This window comes from Pleurodeles waltl, chromosome 3_1, assembly GCF_031143425.1.
Source record: "Pleurodeles waltl isolate 20211129_DDA chromosome 3_1, aPleWal1.hap1.20221129, whole genome shotgun sequence".
Lineage (NCBI taxonomy): Eukaryota > Metazoa > Chordata > Amphibia > Caudata > Salamandridae > Pleurodeles > Pleurodeles waltl.
The window spans coordinates 1,677,639,646-1,677,661,685 of NC_090440.1; the positions used below are offsets into that span (position 1 = coordinate 1,677,639,646).

Genomic DNA, 22,040 nt, shown 5'->3' on the forward strand with positions numbered 1-22,040 from the left:
TCACCCTGCAGGCAGATGTAATGGCTACAAGGAAATCTGTTTTCAAAGTGAGAAGCCTCAAAGGACAATTGTGGAGACGCTGGAAAGGAGCACACATCCGGAATGTCAGAACCAATTTTATGTCCTATTGGGGCATAATGAATGGGGAAGGAGGAAACATATGAGTAAGGCCTCTAAGGCCTTGGGATGTAAACAAAGAAGGCTTATCAGGCAGCCGTAAGAATGCAGAGTTTGCAGACAAATAACCTTTGAGAGTGCCCAAAGCAGAGCCCTGCTAGGCTAACAAAAGTATAAAACATTTAATCTCAGAGAGAGGGGCAGAGAGGGGGTCAGCATACTTGTCCGTGCATCATGCCACAAATTTCTGCCAACAACAGGCGTACCAGTTTTGGTAGAGACACACCTGGCTGCCAAGATAACGCTACAGACTTTGGGCGTAAAGTCAAAAGCTGTGAACTGCCACTGTTTTATGCCCATGCAAGAAAGCAGAGACTGGACAAGTTTGGGTGGAGAATCCTCCCCTGCTGCTGCGACAGATGACCATCCCAATGAAGCAGTCTGATCGGAGGATCAATGGCCATGCCCAATAGCTCTGGATACCAGACTCTTTATGCCCAGTTCAGAGCCCCAAGGATCACTTGGACCCGGTTCTTGATCTTCTTGAGATCTCTGGGCAGAAGTTGTATGGGCAGAAAGGCATCCAGGAGGCCTGAGCTCCACTCAAGACAAAAAGCGTTGCTGAGCGAGTGCCGCCTTGGAAACTCCAACGCGCAATACTGCTGACATTGCACTTTCTCTGTGGAGGCGAACAGATCTAATGAAGACTCTCCCCACTGCTGAAAGAGACCTTGCTCCACCTCCTGATAGAGATGTCATTCATGACCGTCCAAGCATTGCCAGATGAGTTTGTTCGCTCCGACATTCAGAGAGCCCACCAGATGATGAACCATTAGGGATATTCCCTGCTGTTCCAGCCACGTCCAGAGCTGCACAGCCTCTTGACAAAGGGTCCACTACCCCACCCCACCCTGTCTGTTGGGTGTGGAAGTGGTGTTGTTCATGAACACCTGCACTACCTTCCCTTTGAGAGAGATAAGAATTGCTTACAATGCTAGTCTAATCACATTGAGCTCCAACAGACTGATGTGGAGTCCGGACTCCCCCAGAGAACAGATGCCTCTGATCTCTGCCGCTCTCAGGTGGCCACTCTATCCCAGGAGTGACTCATCTGTCACTACTGTCAGATCTCATTGGGGAAGGAAGAAGGATCTGCGTATGACCCAACTGCTGTTCTTTAGCCACCACAGCAGTTCTTCAGGAGTTCCTTTCGAGATTTGGACAGTGTCTGAGAGATTTCCCTGATCATGTGCCCACTGGAACTTAAGGTCCCAATGCAGAGCTCATATATGCCTTCTGGCATGTGTCACCAGCAGGATGTAGGAGGCCAGGAGGCCAAGCAGCCTCAGAATCATTCTCACCAAAATCCAGGATAGAGGCTGAAACACTGGTGGTATAGCCTGAATATCCTGAACTTGCTGCTCGGGAGGATAAGACAGAAATTGAACTGTGTCCAGAACAGCTTGGATGAAAGGGAGCATCTGCAAGGGAGTCAGGTATGACTTCTGCAAGTTTATAGTGAACCCCAGCGAATGCAGGAGGTCTGCCATAGTCTGGAAGTGGGAGCTGACAGCCTGGGGTGAGCCCGCCTTCAACAGCCAGTCATCAAAGTAGGGGGAAGACTGAAAGGCCTGATTTGCACATATGAACTAAGACCACCGCCATCACCTTGGTGAACGTCTGAGGGACTCTGCTAAGGCCAAACAGGAGCACAGTGAACTGAAAGTGCTCATGGCCTATCATGAACCGCAAGTAACATCTGTGGGCAGGCAGGATGGGAATATGGAAATATGCGTCTTGCAAGTCCAACACTCCCATCCAGTCTCTTCGGTCCAGAGCAGATAGAACCTGAGCCAGAGTTAGCATTCTGAACTTCTTCTTGAGGAACAGATTGAGGGACACAATGTCTAGGATAGGGTGAAGGCCCTTGTCCTTTTCTGGGCACCAGAAAGTAATAGCAACTACAACCTACTTCTGGCACAGGGACCCTCTCTATGGCTCCTTTGGCCAAGAGAGCCATAACCTCCTCGCAGAGAAGTGACACGTGATCCTCCCATTATCCGATCATAGGATGGTGGCATGGATTGAGGCGTAGTCTTGAAGGGGACTAAGTAGCCCCTTCAGACTAGCTGCAGAACCCATCAGTCTGATGTGATAGTCTGCCAGAGGAGCAGGTGATGGTGAATCCTGCCTCTGACTTGCCCCAGGTGGGGAATCGCCAGACTAAGAAAGTTTGGAGGCAGCTGCAGGAGGTTTGTAGGGGGGGGGGGGGGGGAGACTGGCCTGAATGCTGGATCCAGAACGTTCGTGGATCCCACATCCCCTGCCACGCAGAGGCTGTGCAGCAGAGGGGTGGCTGGATAAGAGCGGACGTGGATGGACACCCCTTCTGTAGCCACGAAAGGGGAAAAAAGCAGACTTGGGGGCGGGGGTGGGGGCAGCCGCGAGGCCATCAGACCTGGCCGTGGCATTAGAAACCTTGAAGCGCTTGAGCACTGTGTCTGCTTTCCCTGCGAAGAGACAGGTGCCATCAAAGGGCATGTCCATAAGGTTAGATTGGACATCCCCGAAAAGCTAAATGTCCACAATCATGCATGGCGCCTAAGGGCAACTGTTGATGCAACCGATCAGCTCAGTGAGTCAGTTCTGTCCATCCACATCGGATCTTGAACTTTGCTGCATCTCTCTCATCAGAAACTGCTGCAGAGTGTACAGCCCGGGCCTCCTCCTCGACCTGTGGCAGCACTTGTGCAACCGTATCCCACACCGTGTGCAGTGTTCATGGACAGCAATGCCAGGCTGGAGAAAGAAAACATCTACCTCCCAAGTTGGTCCAGCCTCTTGGATTCCCTATCTGGGGGTGTGGAAGGGAAGGCGCCCTCGGATGTAGAGGCTTGGATAACCAAGCTCTCAGGGGTGGGGGTGCTGCCGCAGGAATGCTGAGTCATTCAGTCCAGGCCAATGGCGGCGGGCAATAGTCCTGTTCTCATGAGCCACTGTGCTGGATTTGACATAAGGTACCCAGCAGGACATGCGTAACGGATTCATTAAAAGGCAATAGGGGTTCAGAGGATGAGGCCCCAGCCTGAAGCAACTCTGTCAGGAGGTTAGTCCTGACTGCCACAAAAGGTAACTCGAGGCCCTGGACCTTGGCCGCTCTTCGCACCACCATGGAATAGGACGCGCTCTCCTCCATAGCCACAGAAGGGGGGTAAAGTATGCCAGCCAGGGGAATTATCTAGACCACTGGCTTCACCCAGGTCAGCCCGTCAGTCCAAAAAGTCTTGTAGCCGGTATTCTAGAGGGTCTAGCGATTCCTCCCATTCCTCATTGTACCCCAAACCATAAGAAAAAGGGTCAGGATCTGACATATGGGACAAGGTCCCTGTCCAGCTCGGCAATGAGGATGGGGTTGACTCCACCCAGGGGAACGGGCGGTATCGGGAGCATCGACATTGAAACCAGCATCAGAAATGGCCAAGGTGGTACGACCGGCATCAGTTCGGGCCCAGGAACAGATCCAATGAGTACCACCTGGAGCCGAGGTCAAAGCTGCTGGTGTGGAACACGAGGGGGCCCTATCCGCCAACATACACACACACGGAGTCGGAAAGTGGTCCAGTGGAGATGGCCTTCTCAAAGATGAGGCGCATGGCCTCATAAAATTGGGTTGGGATGAATAGAGTTGGCCAGGGGTTGCTCCGACTCCCACAACCTCTGGGAGGCACACAGCTGACCCAAACACAGGCTCCAAGCATGGACGCCTAGAACAACGGCGCTCCTTTTCCCTCGTCTCATCGGCCAACGGACAGGGTGACGTAGAAGAACGCTTATTCTTCGACTTCTTCTTGTGCCTCAACGTACCCTACCCTCCCAATGACCTGGATTGGGATGATAATGAAGGGGGGCTCTGTGAGTGTTCTCAGGACTTTCCTCTCAACCAAGATTGGGAGATTTAGGGAGCGCTCCCTCAAAGCTTTCGGATTCATGGCCCGGCACTTGGAGCACGACTTTGGGTCGTGGTCCTGCTCCAGACACCACAGTCACACGGGATACAGATCCATCACGGACACTGTCTAATGACAGGATCTGCAGGGCTTGGACCCGGTCTTACGCGAAGATATCCTTGACGCACCAAGAGTGTCGTCACTCAGAAACTACCAAAAAGTAAAAAAAGATCAGTCAAAAAGCAATGAAGGGTAGCTCTTTTTGGATCAGCGCTAGGCTGGCACGGAAAGAATAGGTCTGATGTCAGCACTTCGGGTGGTGCATATATAGGACCAGTGATGTCATATTCGAGGCAGACGACACTGACGGGCGCAGAGCCAATCAACGCCACCTAACAGCAAACAGGGGAACTGCTTGCGACGCCTAGGGGAAATTCTAAGGTAAGGAATCTGCAACTAGATGTCTCTATTAGATATATTGAATATCAAAGGCACAGGTTAGAATCAAAAGCATTGAAGGGTGGATTGTTATTTCTCTGTATTAAAGCCTATGATCAGTATTTTGTTGAACAAAATGTCACATTACATATGTAGGGAATGACTTTGGTGTTGGTTACTGCCTATGACAAAACCTAGGGGGAGAATTCTTGCTAGACTATCTGCTTAGATGTCTGCGGGGGTATTCAAATCATTAAAATTCACCAACCTGAAAATGAGTGTGATTCAGTATCATGGCTGATTGGTACAGTCCTATAGTTTTGAACTGTTTCCTTTTTTATTTCCCTTTCAATTATTTGATTCTCCTCTGTTTATTTTGATGTTTCTTACGAGGACACTATGGCTCCCCATGCTCCCCGTGCTTATGGGTTGGTGTGTGCTTGCTGCTCCTTTTTATCGCAGTCACCGCGTCACACATGGCCTCCGACTCTAAACCACAAGATCATTATAGACTGCTGTTGTCCATAGTATATCATTGTTTCACAATTCCAATGCAGCCAACATGTTGGTTCTGTGCATGGCAGCCAAGCCTCAACTTTACAAAACAACAATAGACTATTTATAATACCTTTGCAAGATGGACACTTGCTGTTATGTTCAGTTTTGTTATTGTAAGCATATGCGCGCGTTGCTTAAAGGGCAGCATGTTTTCTTTATTCTACTTATATTCTTTTAATCTATATTTGCATATGTTGTTGAGTTTGTGTGTCTTTTATTGCGGTTGTGTCAGAAGATGAATGAAAGGATGAGGCAGAGAACTGATGTATGGATGCATGAATGCAAAGAAAAGTGACTGAGTGCATGTATGATGACTCACTGAGTGTCTACAGCCATCAGTGACCTCAAAAGTCACTTGTAATTGTCAATGCTTTCTAAAGAATGGTTTTGAGAGTTGCATCATTTTAAGAAGAACTAACAGTGCCCTGAGTAACAATCCATCAAAAAAGGGACAAAGCTAGGCTTCCCACCATTCAGAATATATATTGTAAATTGCTCTATAAATCCGGTCCTATGACCCAAGTAAGGGTCAAAGGTTTGATGGTATTAATTATCATTTATTCTGAGATATTGTCCCACAGCTAATCATCAATCAAATACCTTCTACTCCCATGCCCCTCTGGGAAGAAGCATCATACAATTTTAATAAACAGGCTGCTCAGATTAAATCTTCAGTCAGTCAGGCAATCTGGGATTGCAAACACCCCACTGATAACATGATGAACCAGTTTTTACAATCTCCTCCCACAATTACTTTGTGCAACTTCTCTCACTTTTTCTCTAAACCAGTCCCTTCTTCCCTAATAAATAAAGATACACTCTTTTAGTAATTTGATGCAATTTTGACTAAAAGTGCACTGGGTTCCTGCTAACCAGGTCCCAAGTGCCAGATCTCTTTCCCTAAAACTGTGCCAATTAGCAATACCTTTGGTCCCCCTGTAAGTCCCTAGTAAATGGTCTCCCTGGAATCGAGGGCCTAGGTACCAAAGACAGTCCCCAAGGGCTGCAGCATGTATGGTGCCACCCTCAGGGGCCCCCCACCTAGCACACGCAGACTGTCATTGCAGGCTGTGTCTCTTGGTGCAGCTAAAGGTAAAAACACGATGTGGCACACAACCTGTGTGCGATGTCCCCTAACACTGCATGCAATATATGTAAATCACCCCCTACAGCAGGCCTTACAGCCTTAAGACAGGATGCATTACAAAGCATGTGAGGGCATATCTGCACTAGCAGATATGCCCCTGCTATGTCTATATTGATTCGTAGACATAGTGAGCGAACAGGGAAGCCATTTTAAGTACATGTGCTGGACACTGATCAGTACGAGTTCCCTAGCTACATGATGGTTTCACTGAAAATAGTGATGTTTGGTATCAAAGAACAAGATACTTACCTTCGGTAACGCATTTTCTGGTGGATACACTAGCTACCTGTGGATTCCTCACCTTATGAATCCATCCTTGCGCCAGCATCCGACGAAAAGTCTTCTTCCTAGCTGTCCACGTCGACAAGGACGTCATAATGGCACGGCTCCATGTGACTCCGTCTGACGTCACTGTGCCAATAAGAGGTCCTCGTCGGCGTGCTGATGTCAGTTTCACCCCATTTTTTACGTGCTTTTGAGGCTAACGGGTGAGAACCGACCCATAAAAAACGTAAAGAAAAATACATATACACAAGAACACTTCCCATAATTGCATATATTCACATGAAATATAAGTATCAGAATACACTCATATATATATATACATATATATACATAAATACATATAAACTTTTGCAAGATATCTGTGCAATCAGGCAGGCAACGGGGAGGCGGGAGGGACCGTGAGGAATCCACAGGTAGCTAGTGTATCCACCAGAAAAAGCGTTACCGAAGGTAAGTAACTTGTCCTTCTGATGGATACAACTACCAGTGGATTCCTGACCTTATGAATAGAGTCCCAAAGCAGTACCGCACTCGGTGGTGGGTGCCCGCCTGATTACACCAAGAAATCCTGCAATACAGAGCGTGCAAAATGGCCGTCCCTCCTCACCTCAGAATCCAAACAGTAATGTTTTGCGGAGGTATGGAGGGACGCCCAAGTTGCCGCCTTACAAATGTCCACTAATGGAACCCCTCTAGCTAGGGCCGAAGTGGCCGACTTAGCCCTAGTGGAATGGGCCCTGATACCCTCAGGGGGAACTTTCTTCGCCAGTGAGTAACAAACTTTTATACACAGGATGACCCACCTGGAGATTGTTCGTTTCTGGACCGCTCTGTCCTTCCGCTGTCCAACATACCCCACGAACAGCTGATCATCCAAACTAAAGTCTTTTGTTCTCTCCAAGTAGAAACTAAGAGCCCTTTTAGGGTCCAATCGATGGAGCCTCTCTTCATCTTTAGAGGAGTGTGGAGGAGGGTAGAAAGAGGGAAGGGTATTAGTCTGTCCCATATGAAAAGGAGTGACAACTTTTGGCAGAAAAGTTGCCCTTGTTTTCAGCACCACTTTATCAGGGAAAAACACAGTAAATGGGGGTTTAACGGAATGGGCTTGAAGCTACCCAACTCTTCTAGCAGAGGTAATTGCAATCAAGAAAACAGTCTTTAGGACTAGGTATCTTAACGGGCATGAATGCATGGGCTCAAAAGGTGAACCCATCAGAAATGTCAAAACCAGATTTAGATCCCACTGAGGCATGTGAAAGGGCGTGGGAGGAAACTTATTAACTAATCCCTTAATTAAACTATTTACAATCAGAGATTTGAATAAAGAAGGCTGGTCCGGAAGGCAAAGAAAAGCCGACAGAGCCGCTAAATAGCCTTTAACTGTAGCCACCGCACAGCCTTTCTTTGCTAAATCTAGAGCAAACAAAAGAACATCCGAAAGGTGGGCCTTTAAGGGATCTTTTTGATTCTCTCCGCACCAAACCACAAATTTTGCCCACCTACCGGCATAAATGGATTTAGTGGAGTGTCGCCTGGATGATAGAATAACATCCACTACATCCGGTGGGAGAGAAAAGGAACTCAGGTTGCCCCGTTCAATCTCCAGGCATGAAGGTGGAGGCTCTGGAGGTGGGGGTGTAGAATCTGCCCCTGCGACTGTGAGAGGAGGTCTCCCCTGAGTGGGAGATGGAGCGGAGGGCACTGAGAGAGTTGAAGAAGGTCTGTGTACCACACCCTTCTCGGCCAGTCCGGTGCCACCAAGATGACTTGGGCCTGGTCTTGACGAACCTTCCTCAGAACCCGAGGAATCAAGAGTATGGGGGGGAAACGCGTATAGCAACTGGCCGCTCCAGGACATCTGAAACGTGTCCCCCAACGCTCCTTGCAACGGATACTGGAGGTTGCAGAACAACGGACAGTGCACGTTCTCCCGAGTGGCGAATAGATCCACCTGAGGCGAAACCCACATCCCGAAAATGTAGAGGACCAGGTCCGGATGGAGACGCCACTCGTGATCTACTGAGTAGTGACAACTGAGACCGTCCGCACGTACATTCAGAGCTCCGGCCAAATGATTTGCTATTAAGCAAATCTGATGGTCCTGAACCCAGGACCAGAGTCGCAGAGCCTCTCTGCAGATAAGGTACGACCCTACTCCTCCCTGCTTGTTTATGTACCACATCGCAGTAGTGTTGTCCGTCAAGACCTGAACCGACTGACCGCGAAGGGAAGGGAGGAAGGCCTTGAGCGCCAAACGTATTGCCCGCAACTCCAACAGATTGATGTGCAACATCTGTTCCGCTGGAGACCAAAAACCCTTGATGTCCAGGTCCCCCAGATGAGCTCCCCACCCTAGAGTGGAAGCATCCGATACCACTGTGGCCACCGGCGGTGGCAGCAAAAACGGTTTTCCTTGGGAAAGGATGCCGTCCACCGTCCGCCACTGAAGATCCGCTGCAGTGTCCCTGGAGATCCTTATCGAATCCCTAAGATCTCCTTTGTGCTGGAACCACTGCTTGCGGAGGCACCACTGAAGACCCCTCATATGCCAGCGTGTGTGAGTGACCAACAGAATGCAAGAAGCAAACAGACCTATCAGGCGTAAGACTTTGAGGACTGGAACTGCCGCCCCATTCTGAAACATTGGAATCAGCGCCTGAATGTCCCGAACCCACTGAGGCAGGGGGTTGACCCGAAACAATGTTGTGTCCAGTACTGCCCCTATGAACAGGAGGCGTTGAGAGGGCTCCAGGTGAGATTTGGGTACGTTTACCGAAAACCCCAGATTGAACAACAACTGGGTTGTCATCCGCAGATGAGACAGCACAAGCTCTGGAGACTTGGCTTTGATCAACCAATCGTCCAGGTAGGGAAATACCGCTACTCCCTTCCTTCTGAGACGTGCTGCAACCACTGCCATCACCTTCGTAAAAACTTGAGGTGCTGAAGTAAGTCCAAACGGAAGGACCGCAAACTGGTAGTGTTGCGACCCCACCACAAACCGGAGATACTTCCTGTGTGACCTGATTATCGGAATATGAAAGTACGCATCCTGCAAGTCGACAGACACCATCCAGTCTCCTTCATTCAACGCCAATAGCACCTGCGCTAGGGTCAGCATTTTTAATTTCTCCTGTTTGAGGAACAAATTCAAAATCCTCAAGTCCAGGATCGGTCTTAGACGACCGTCCACTTTGGGAATCAGGAAATATCTTGAATAACACCCCTGACCCCTTTCCTGCACCGGCACCAACTCCATTGCGCCCTTTGATAACATGGCCAGAACTTCCTGTTGTAACAACAGAAGATGGTCTTCTGAACAAAATGAAGGACGGGGGGAAGGGAGGAGGGGACTCCTGAAAGGGGAGAGCATATCCTTTTTCCACAATCCTTAACACCCAAGAGTCCGTTGTTATTGACTCCCACTTGTGGAGAAAAAGACTCAGTCTTCCCCCTACAGGAGAGGTATGAACGATAAAGTGGGGAAAACTAGGGCTGCTTCTGCTGTTGTCCACCAGAGGAAGAGGATGATGATGAAGGCTGCTGGACTGCCCCTCTAGCTCTACCTCTACCCCGCCCTCTAAAGGAACGATAGGGCGGATTGGCAGGTTGTTGGGCCAAGTACTGGGACCTCCGAAAGGCAGAACCACGTGCAAACCCCCTGAATCCGCGAAAAGGTCTATAAGATGTAGCAGTGGTAGTCTGTAAGCCCAAAGACTTAGCTGTTGCCCGACTGTCTTTAAACCTTTCAAGGGCAGAATCCGCCTTCTCTCCAAACAACATCTCACCATCGAATGGTAGATCCAACAAGGTGGTTTGAACGTCAGAGAAAAACCCAGAGGACCTCAACCAGGCGTGCCTCCTAGTAGCCACAGATGTCCCCATGGCCCTGGCTACCGAATCAGTAGTTTCCAGGCCAGACTGTATAATCTGTTGTGCAGCCGCCTGCGCATCCGAAAAAAGAGACCCAAAGGACCTCTGTACCTCCTGCGGTAGATCTCTGACCATCTCCTTAGCAGAGTCCATAAGGGCGTGGACATACCTGCCCAACACACAGGTAGAATTTGCAGCCTTGAGCGCCATGCTACAGGATGAAAAGATCTTCTTAGAAGACTGCTCCATCCTCTTGGACTCCCTATCAGTTGGAACCACAGGGAATGCTCCAGGAGCAGACTTCGCGGAGCAAGACGCCTGGACTACTAAACTTTCAGGAGTCGGATGCCGTGACAGGAAACCCGGATCCCCGGGTGCGCCTCTATGCTTCCTCGCTATTGCCCTGTTCACTGCTGGAGTCGTAACCGGCTTCCTCCACAGATCCATAATGGGCTCAGTCAACGCCTCGTTAAAGGGCAGCAAAGGATCGGCACTGGACGTAGAGGGGTGTAACACCTCAGTCAGCAGGTTGGTTTTCACCTCTGCCACAGACAAGGGCAAGACTAGAAACTCTGCTGCTTTCTTGATCACTGTATGAAAGGATGCTGCCTTCTCTGTAAACTCACCCGGAGATGCAATGTCCCACTCCGGGGAAGTATCCAGGCCGCTTGCAGACCCCAAACCTTGGTACTCATCACAAGGCCCAATCTCACCCTCTTCCAACTGCCTGTACTCTTCCTCTTCCAGGAGTCGTAATGCCTTTCTTCAAGACCTAAGGTGTGTTTCCAAAGTCGGCGTTGATAACGAATCCACCGAAGACTTCGAATCCCGTTAGGCACAGGAAGAGATGGATGACTCGTAGCATCACCCGGCGCCGGCGCCGACACTGACTCCAATGACGTCTTCTGCGGAGTCGGCTGGCAGGAAGGCGATGGGGTCGGCCGGGAAGGAGACATCATAGACGTCGAATGACGTGGCGATGGCGTCGGCTGACGAGATGATGGAGCCACAGACCCAGCTGCTGAAGATCTTCCACGAGGAGACAACCTCGGTGCCGATCCGACACCTTCAGCAGGGCAAAATGGCATTAACGGAGCCGCCTTATACGGTGCTGGAGAGCCCAAATCAAACGCCAATGGCCCCGTGGGACCCACCGGTGCACCAGCAGGAGCCATGGACTGAAAAACGGCATACATTGCATTAAAAAATGCAGCCGGATCCGCTCCTGGAGCCGGGAAAGCAGGATATTGAAGAGTAGAGGACTGTCCTTGAGCCTGCTGCACATCAGACTCCTGCGACGCCGGTGAAAACTGAGGGCTATGATGAGTCACCTCATAGACCGGCGGCGCCGGAGATATCTCCGGACTCCTGGGCTGAGGCGTCACAGTAGGGCTCATCTCCCATGTCTTTTGGCGTCGAGAAGACGGAGACCTCGACCGGCTCTGCTCCGACCGGCGCCGAGAGGCATGACGGCGTCGAGAATCATGGTGACGCCGCTTCTTATGCTTCTTTGGTGAAGCATGGGAGGAATCTCTTTTATGGCCCTTCTTCTTGGCTTTCGCCATGAAAAGCTTAGCCTCTCGCTCTTTTAGAGCCTTAGGGTTCATACTCTGGCACGACCTACATCCTTTGACGTCGTGCTCAGAGCTAAGGCACCAGATACAATCCAAATGTGGATCGGTCACTGACATCCGACCTCCACATTCCCTACAGGGCTTAAAACCGGACTTCTTTGGAGGAGACATTGTAACCACCAAAACACGCAACAGTAATCAACGAGCCAGGAAGAAAAACCGTTGGCGTCGAAGGCACGGAAAAAAGGAAAACTGACGTCAGTAGACCGACGAGGACCTCTTATTGGCACGGTGACGTCAGATGGAGTCACATGGAGCCGTGCCATTATGACGTCCTCGTTGACGTGGACAGCTAGGAAGAAGACTTTCCGTCGGATGCTGGCGCAAGGATGAATTCATAAGGTGAGGAACCCACAGGTAGTTGTATCCATCAGAACATCTTGTATTAATAAACCCTCACAGATGCCATTGATGGATTTAATAATATATGCACCCAGAGGGCACCTTAGAGGTGCCCCCTGAAAAACCTACCATTTAACTGCGTGCTGGTTGACTAGTTCTAACTGACCTGCCACCACCAGACATGACTCTGACCGCCAAGGGGTACGACCTTTGCTTTTGGATGGTCAGAAACAAAGTCTCCTCTGGGAGAAGTGTTAGTACACCACTCTCAACCGGATGACTTCCGAATCTAAATACCAACACAGGGGTCTTCAAAGCCCAATGCCCTGGATCTGGATTCACTCAAAGGAGAGATGCCACCCGTCCCTGCACCAGGGCCCATTTAGCACCTGGACAGGCAGGAAATGTAGTATTCAGAGAGGTGTGTCCACGCCTCAGGTCAGTCCCACCCCTAAGGTGAGCAGACTGATGTGGACACCACATTTAGAAATCTGCCATCTTTGGGTTGGCAGAAGTGGGAACTCTGGGATAGGGTAGTGACCCCAAGGGTAAGGAGCCTATTGCCTACTATTCTAACTCCCCTAATGCCCCATAATTCAGAATTTAGGTGAGCCCTGGCACCAGGGAATCCGATTTCTGCTGACCTATGAAGGAGGAGGACACCCAAGAGCCACACAAGCAAAGACTGAGGAAGAAGCACCTGACTTGGCCCCAACTCTGCCAGCCTGTCTGCTGTTTATGCAGATTTGTGCCAAAGTCAACTCGTCCTGCAAGCCGCTGTCCCTCCAAAAGCCTGGGAGGACTGCCTGCCTTCAACAAGGACCCAGGAACTCCTGTGGAGCTGCTTTCCTGCATCCTACAGGCACCCAAAAAGACCTGAGAGGACTCCAGGCAGCAAAAACATGTCACCAGAAATCACTGTTGCACCTGTGCCGCCTAGGTCGAGTTGAAGTGGGCCAACAGTGCCAACGCAGTACCCCAGTCCTCCAGAGACAGAGCCCACTTTGGACTTATCCACTGTGGACTCCCCGACACCACCTGCAGCCTATACCCACGGGACCCTTCAACTGCAAGTGCTCCCTAACGTTCCAGAGCATCTCAAGACTTGAACCCACCTGTTGGTTCTCCTTGATTGGACTCCCTGTCCATCCCGGCAGCCTCTTTTCAACCGGACCGATCCACATTGACTAACACTGGGTACCCAATGCCATACTACACCTCTGCACCCAGCTGTCCCATTTCCACCCGGTGTGACCTGTTGGTGTGGTCCTGACCCTTGACCAATACTTACCATAAGTCCAGGAGATTGGTCCCATAAATCGCTGTACTGTACCTGTTTGCTGTATCCGTTTTTCCTCCATAGGATAATATTGCAGCTTCCAAAAATTGCTCGACTTTTCAAAACTGTAAATATTTTTCTTGCAAAATGTACTTAACTTATCGTATTGATTCAGGTGCCTAAATATATATATAAAGATTCTTGTTATTTTTGTAGATTGGGTGGATCTCCTTATTTAGTCCTAAATACATAAATACAAAAAAGAAATGTGTTGATATTTTATACATACCAGCAAATAGGTTCATATTTGTTTAAATCTAACAATCTATTCCCCTGTCTTCAAAGTTGCTACTTTAGCCAATGCTTTAATATTGACTCTTGTCCATTGTTTTTGCAGATATTTCACAGATAAATCTAAAACAATTTGCTTGTCTACCAGGAGTCACCTTACAAAAAAACAAAACTGTTTAATAATCAGTTTCATTTCTAGGCATAGAGGGCAATTACCACAAAAATGTAATAAATGAGAAGTAACAGAATATAATAAATTGGATTTTCACAGTTCCAATTTTTTGTGTAAAAGGGGCTGGATAATCTCCACAACATGTTCCATTTAGATGAATTAATTGATGTTATATTGTAACTTCACCGAAATGAGAGGTTAATTTAGTATTTGTAAATCGAGAATATGAACCCTGAAGAATAGAAACGTCTCATGGAGATCATAATCTAATTAGCTCAATTTGCTTAAATCTAATTTTGTGTTAGAACTCCCTTCCAGCACCCAATAAGCAGAGGGAAAATTAATTAAAAAATAAAATAAAAAGAATCACACCTCTAATCTTCCAAATAATACACTGTCATTTTCTGCTTACATTGAGCTATAAATTAATAAAAACGATCACTTTTGAATCAGACAACTATCTCAGGGATTCAGTTTTAACTGCTTCTCCCCAGTGGCATGACATTTACCAGGGAACTGCTGTTCCCGTCATCTCTGTTGAGGCCAGTATAACTACACCACCTGAGAGTCTCCTCCAATGTTATCTAGAACGTTTGTTAAAACATGAACCAATTCTGTATCCAATCCTTTAGCATCCAAGTGTCTTGAAACATATTAAAATGATTGCATCTAAGAGAATGAAAAAAGGATTAATAAGATTCCAGCCACTTAAGGATGTGGACATTCCGGACCTGTAAGGGGAATTGCTTATTAGAAATAAATACTGTAGATTGTCTTTGATGGAAGAATGTGTCATACCCCCATCATTATCTCTCTAGAGGACATATGTAATCTCCAGCACACAACCCTTCTTCTCAGATCCCTCACCACCAAGCGTCAGCTGAATTAAATCCTTTTTGTGCGAAGTATGTTTTACATTTTGCTGCTATCTGCTCAGCACAGATCGTCTTAGACCCAAGTCTCTATGCTGCTGCTCATCCGCTTGCTGATTTTTAAACCAATGTTGGCGCAAAGAGGCCGATTAAAAGGGTATCATCAAATCAGCGGAGAGGGTGCAATGTGCAGTCTACAACAAGCACTCCATCTGCCACTTCACTCTGCCACTCATCATTAGGTGAAGGAAATCCCTGTAGTGCAATGTGGGCTTTGCATTGTTTAAGTGTCTATTAGTTCATCACAGGGTGCCTCAGGTCCATGCCTCACCAATCATACCTCCTGTGTAATAACATGGTCTTACTTCCAACACTCCCAATTGGATTTTGAATATTTATATTGTTTGCTCAAGTTACAAAAGGTGCACCCATATTTAAGAAAATGGGCACAACTTTTCCATTACAGAATTTCTACAAGGGAGGAAGGGGATAGGCCCACTATGTGGAATAAAAACAATCAGGGCACTTAAAACATCGCTCTTAAATCATTCATGGTGCATAGCCCAAAATGTGGAGAAGTTATGAACAATCTTAAAAGGTTTCTTGACTGGCTTTCATCAAAATCCCTTTGCCAACTATTAAGTATTTTGTTTTCTCACTATTTATAATCATCTTACTGTGTTTACAATCTAGAGAAAGATAATTAATGTAACACTGGAGGGTAATCTGCATTCTGTCTATAAGACAGTCAAACATACAATGAAGAATTGGCAGGCCCAAACCAGCATGCAGAGTGAAGTAATCCACACCTGCTAAAGTGGAGAGCAAATCAAACAAAGACAATAGCAAGAGAACAAGATTTCAAGATTTTCTGTACATAGTATGTGATAAAAATAAGCATACCTGTTTCTCTAAAGTCTTCTACTCGGCATGTCATTGTAAATACTCTCTTGTGTGGAGGTCCAGACTCCTGGGCAAGTGAATATTCAGGAAGTCGCCATCCCTTTTTGACTGCTAGCTCCTACAAATATAAACAAAATATAAATGTGTCTAGCTATGATTATATTGTAAATAAAGTGGTATTGTCCATCTTACATATAGAGGTTACTTACTGGGTGCATTTGTTTTCTTTCTTGAGTAACTTTAAATTCATAAATATTGTATCTACTCATCCACAGGCAGGATTTCCAAATCTGTTTTCAATTTAGACAAAATTCTCTTTGTTAGTTGAAAAAGGAATATGTTACTTACCCTGTAAGCATCTGTTTGTGGCATGTAGTGGTGTAGATTAACATACTTTGCATACTGCTGACATCTAGCATTAGGTCCGGTTGGGAACAAGTTGTCAAATAAGTCTTTTGAGTCAAGAGGTAGAGGAAATCCTCCTCTCGATGATAATGCACATGGGCATAGACTCCACTGTCAGATAGCTTTCATGCAGGCAGGTGAGAACTGAGTGCAGAGTAAATGTAAGTAATGAGATGTCCATGTAAATATATTTAAAAAAACCTGCAACAGCCACAGGTATCCAGAGAGAAGGGTGGGCACATATGAATCTACAGCACTACATGCCACGAAGAGATGCTAACAGGGCAAGTAACATATTCCTTTCAAAGTATGTGTGGCTGTAGATACATATGATTTACGTAGACTGTAAGGCTGTCCCCCTTAGAAGTGATGGTTAACTCGTGGGTGTTGCAGTTGTCTGAAAAACTGTACAGAGCACTGCCTGACCTACATTGGCTTGTTGGCATGCTAAAACAGCCAAACAATAATGTTTAGTGAAGGTGTGTAGTGTAGACCACGTAGCTGCTTTGCATGTGTCAGCTATTGGAACATTTCCTAGGAAACCTATGGATGCTCCTTTCTTCCTAGTAGAGTGTGCCATGGAGGTGTAGGTTGAGTTTGTTTGGCTTTAGCATAACATGTCTGAATGTATTTACCTATCCGTCTGGCTATGCTTGACTTAGATCAGCGGTTTTCAAACTGGGGGGAGGGCCCCCCTAGGGGGCCTCAGGAGATCCTGGGGTTAGTGCCAGGCTCTGGCCAAAGGAAGCATTATACAGATAACAGTGCTTTTTTTAAGCGGAAACATGGTATTGCATTTTTAAAAAGGGAACAGTACTTAACTTAATTGTCTAAACATATTTAAACATTGTCATCTTAATAAAATAATTGTGAACATTTCTGAGGGGGTGGGAGGCGGCAATGATTTTTATTTTTCAACCGGGGCGGAGGGGCTGGGTGGGTTGGGGGGGGACCCACAACATAAAAAAAAAGTTTGAAAACCACTGATTTAGATATAGGCTTACCTTTATGGGGAGGGAAAATAACAACAAATAGTTGTTTGGCTTTCCTGAAAAAGTTTTTGTTCAATGTAAAACATAAAGGCAATTTTAACATCTAATGTGTGTAGAGCCCTCTCCACAACTGAATCTGGTTAGGGAAAAAACGGTAAGTCAAATGATTATTTGAGGTGAGAATGAAAGACAACTTTAGGGTGGAATTTGTGATTGGTATGGAGAACCACCCTGTCTGTATGAAACTGGAAGAAAGGGTCTTCCAAGGTTAAAGCCTAGAGCTCACTAACACATCTAAGTGAAGTATTAGCAGTTACAAATACCACCCTCCAAGAAAGGTACTGAAGAAGGCATTTATGCAGGGGCTCAAATGGAGGGTCCATAAGTCATGTAAGAACAATGATAAGGTTCCATGAGGGTACAGGGGGGACTTGTGGTGGAATAATTATTTTGAACCCCTCCAATAAGGCTTTAATGACTGGTATTTTGAATAAAGAGAAGTGATGTCTACTCTGTAGCCAAGCAGCCATTGCAGCAAGATGTAATCTTATAGATGTGAATACCAGTCCAATTAATTTTAAAAGAAATAGGTAGCAGACAGTCTTGTACATTGGCTTTGAAAGGATCTATATGTTTTGAATGACAATAACAAACAAACCGTTTCCATTTTGCCACGTAGCATGCTCAGGTGGTAGGCCTACGAGCTTCTTTAAGAATGGTCATACACTCAGGTGGTAGATTGAGGTAACCAAACTCTAAAACCTCACAAGCCAGATCGCCAAGTTGAGAGCTTTGGGATCTGGGTGTTTGATTTCTCCATGGTTCCGAGTGTGATTGTCTGGCCTGTTGGGGAGCCTCTTGTGGGAAACTACAGAAAGGTCCAGTAAGGTTGTGAACCAGGGCTGATGGGGTCAAACAGGAGTCACTAGTATCATTGTGAGAGATATATGTCTTAGTTTCCAAACCAGAAATGGAAGGAGAGGGAGAGGAGTAAAAGCGTAGGCAAATATCCCTGACCAACTCATCCATAGTGCGTTGCCCTTGGATGGTGGTTGGGGAACCTGGAGGTGAAGTTTGGGCATTTTGTGTTTTCTGTGGTTGAGAAAAGGTCTATTTGAGGGAACCACCATCAGTAAAAGTATAAGAGGAAGACCTGTAGGTAGAGTTCCCACAAGAGGACTTGTTGCTGCATTCTGCTGAGGAGGTCTGCAAAATCATTGTCTGTGCCCAGAAGATATTCTGCTAACAGGTGAATGCTGTGATGCAGAGCCTATCTCCAAACGGTCTGCAACAGACGAGAGAACGGAGGAGAATGTGCCCCCCTTGCTTTTGCAGATAGTACATGGCTGTCATACTGTCTGTCTGGACAAGGACAACCTTTTGAATGAGGTGAGGTAGGAATGCTTTCAATGCCAGGTGAACAGCTTGAAGCTCTAGATAGCTGATGTGGAGACACCGGTGCTTGGTAACCCAAAGACCGTGTACTGAGATTTTCTTCAAATGAGTACCCCATTCCATGAGTGATATATCCGTCATGATAGTGAAGCGGGGAACAGAGTCCAGAAAAGGGTGCCCTTTCAACAGGGTGATGGTATTCCACCATTGGAGAGAGTGATGAGTATGGGGGCCTATCAACACTAGATCCTCTTGTTGAAGCCTCCTTCAGAGCAGGAACAAAACCAGAGACCATCCAGTTTTAGGGTATAAAGAAAGACAATTTAATACGTGCACAGGAACAGATGGCTTGAGAAGCCATGTACAAGCAGTCTGAATTGCAGGACTTCAATATAATCTTTTATGCATGAAGACCACAAAATTTGAAAATACATCATCCAATCAGAACAACAGAGAGGTAAACTCTTCTTCAAGTACATAGTGTGATGTTGATCAGGTGATGCATGGTGTTACACATTTATTAGGCATCTATCCAATCAGAGTAGAACAACATTTCATGATGGCAGCGTGATACAAGATGATCACAAGCGTGACCTGCACATTTCTCAGACGGTTGGGACTTTCCAAGCGTCACCAAACCAGTTTCTTCATAATCTTTCCTCAGACCTATGTGGACATTGAGATGTCTGTCTGTTGCTGGGTGAATAAAGCAATGTATGTTGCGTGAGGTGTCTCTTTGAAGCAAGCCTTGCATTACAAGCTCTATCAGGGTTAATTTAGTAAAGGTCATCCAACCTTTTGCATATGTTTTTCAGGCCTGTTCAGCATTGAGTATCAAAAGATGAAGTAAGGCCTGGGAAATAATAAAATGGATTAATTAGCCAGTTTCCACATTCCCTCCTCTGATAATCAATGATGAAATGGTGTTCCCAAACTGTCTTGTACACATCAGTTTTTAATTTTAGATATTGTGTCTGGTATGCATGCAGTTGCTATCATGGGAAATCAGTACTATTGCTGTCTTGCTTCATACTTTGTACCTCTTGTTCAAACTTCAGCGCATACCTGATATATCACTAAATGTGTTTTTTTGTGTAGGCAATGTTGCACATGGGACCTTAACATTAATTATTATCTGTTGTGTGTGTGTAATTAGGAACAAATATTTGCTTCCCCTACATGGAATCTGGGAAGCAAAGTTGGGCCACTACTTACTAATTTAGTCTGAACCTATTAACAACCCATTCCTCCTATTATGATCCCTATGTACTTTATATTATGCATTATAATCAATGACAACTCATATTTGTCAGAAAATGGAACGCTGATGCTGTTCTAGGTCTTTCACAGCTATAGTTGGTGAAGGTGATGTACAATACTACTCTGTATTTTATTATTCACTAAGCACTGCTGGAGCAGGTGTGCACAAACATCAAATTACATAATATATGTAGCTTTGCATCATACTTCACTTTCAGTTTAACATTCTTCTTTGTCCCTTAAAGCATTTTTGCTCATCTCTGTGGTATTTATTTGTATTAATTATTTGGGAATGAAGTTCAAAGTCTAAGTGTCATTTAATGCTCCTATTCTGAAGTGAGAGTGATCTGTGGGAATTCAGCAGGCAACATGAGAAGTAGCGCAAAGAAAACCACTGGTACCCATCACCGTTTCCTGGGGGCCTTGAAGAGGAGTCAGACATTGTTGCCTTATTGAATTTCAAAAGAGAACGTAAAAATTATTAATTTCCTATACCTTATATTTTGTCCCAGAGGTCACCAGTACTTGAGGCAAAAAGGTATTGTAGAAAGGAGGCCAGGTACTCTAGAACTGAAGGTTTAGTGAGATCTATCAGCCAGAACTGCAGGAGATGATGGTTGTGAAGGAATGGTTTCTTACCTGTAACTTCAGTTCTCTCGTAGGGGTATTTCTATGATAGTCATAAGCACTGAATAGTTCTGCACGCCTGCGGGGACCCCGGAGCACTGTTCTATAGTGTATTCTTAAGTGTAGATGTTTGCCTTTCTTGAAAAAAGGCCTGTTAAGTCACTTAAGAATATCAATGTGCAGCCTAGGTGAAAAGGCTACAAAGGCCAAATTGTTAATTCTTTAGGTTGGTAAGAAAGGAAGCTGTAGCACAGATATACCTTTAAAAACGTATTTATTCTAGAAATGTAGTAAAAAACATGTTCTCCAACTTTATTTACAACTTCAAATGAGGATGAAACAATGCAGGGCAGTGTAGCCCATAGGCTGCCATTATACAGAATGTAAATAGAGCTGTGCCTTTAAGAAAAAGAAAGTCTTCCTGTATCCCATCACGCACAGCAAAAGGCAGTTGCCTCAGTACATTTTGTAGGCTTGTAATATGACATGAAGAAACCTGAATATCCCTTTAATTAACAATATTGTTATTATTATTTTGGATATCCTTATGTCAACTCCACCGGGGAGGAGGGAGGGTTGCTTTTGACTATCATGGAAATACCCCTACGAGAGAACTGGAGTTACAGGTAAGAAACCATTCCTTCTCTCGTATGGGATTTCCATGTATAGCCATAAGCACTGAATAGATTAGCAAGCCCATCCCAATAACCGCGGTGGAGTAGACAGAACAATACCTAAACAATAAATTACGCAAATAGGTTCTTAAGAGAGGCCTGTCCAACCTGAGCATCTGTCCTAGCATCTGAATCAAGGCAGTAAAGCTTAGTAAAGGTGTGGACAGATTTCCAGGTAGCCGCTTTGCATATTTCTGCCAAAGGAATGTTTCTCATCAAAGCAACAGTTGCTGCCTTCCCCCTAGTAGAATGGGCTTTTGGTCTGCCATCGAGGGATTTATTTGCTAACTGATAACAGAATACGATACAAGAAACAATCCACCTGGATAAGGATTGTTTGGAGGTGGCTAAACCTGTTCTAACTGGGCCATAGTTAATAAACAGCTGCTGTGATTTGCGCAAAGATTTTGTTCTATCCAAGTAAAATTTTAAAACCCTTTTAACATCGAGAGAATGTAGGGTTCTCTCAGCAGGAGTAGACGGATTTTGGAAGAAAGTCGGTAATGAGATGGTCTGGTTTACGTGAAAGTCTGAAATGACTTTAGGTAAAACCTTTGGATGTGTTCTCATTACTACTTTTGAGGAATGAAAAACCGTATAAGGTTCTTGAGCGCAAAGGGCCTGGATCTCACTGACCCTGCGAGCTGAAGTGATTGCAACCAGAAAACCAGTTTTCCATGTAAGATGCTTTATGTATTGGTTCAAAAGGATGCAGCATCAGACGCGAGAGGACAATATTCAGCTCCCATGGAGGAGATGGACGTCTAATGGGAGGAAAGACCTTTTTCAAACCTTCTAGGAAAGCTTTTATGATTGGAATTTTAAAGAA

At 46.1% G+C, this 22,040-nt stretch overlaps 1 protein-coding gene across 1 annotated transcript in view; it reads right to left on the minus strand.

Moving 5' to 3' along the window:
• Nucleotides 1-22,040, minus strand: part of PRKRA (protein activator of interferon induced protein kinase EIF2AK2) — a 164,612-nt gene that overhangs the window by 74,331 nt on the left and 68,241 nt on the right. The window contains exon 5 of the mRNA XM_069225428.1: nucleotides 15,859-15,976. Within this exon, the coding sequence (XP_069081529.1) occupies nucleotides 15,859-15,976 (118 nt within the window). The remainder of the gene's footprint in view (nucleotides 1-15,858; nucleotides 15,977-22,040) is intronic.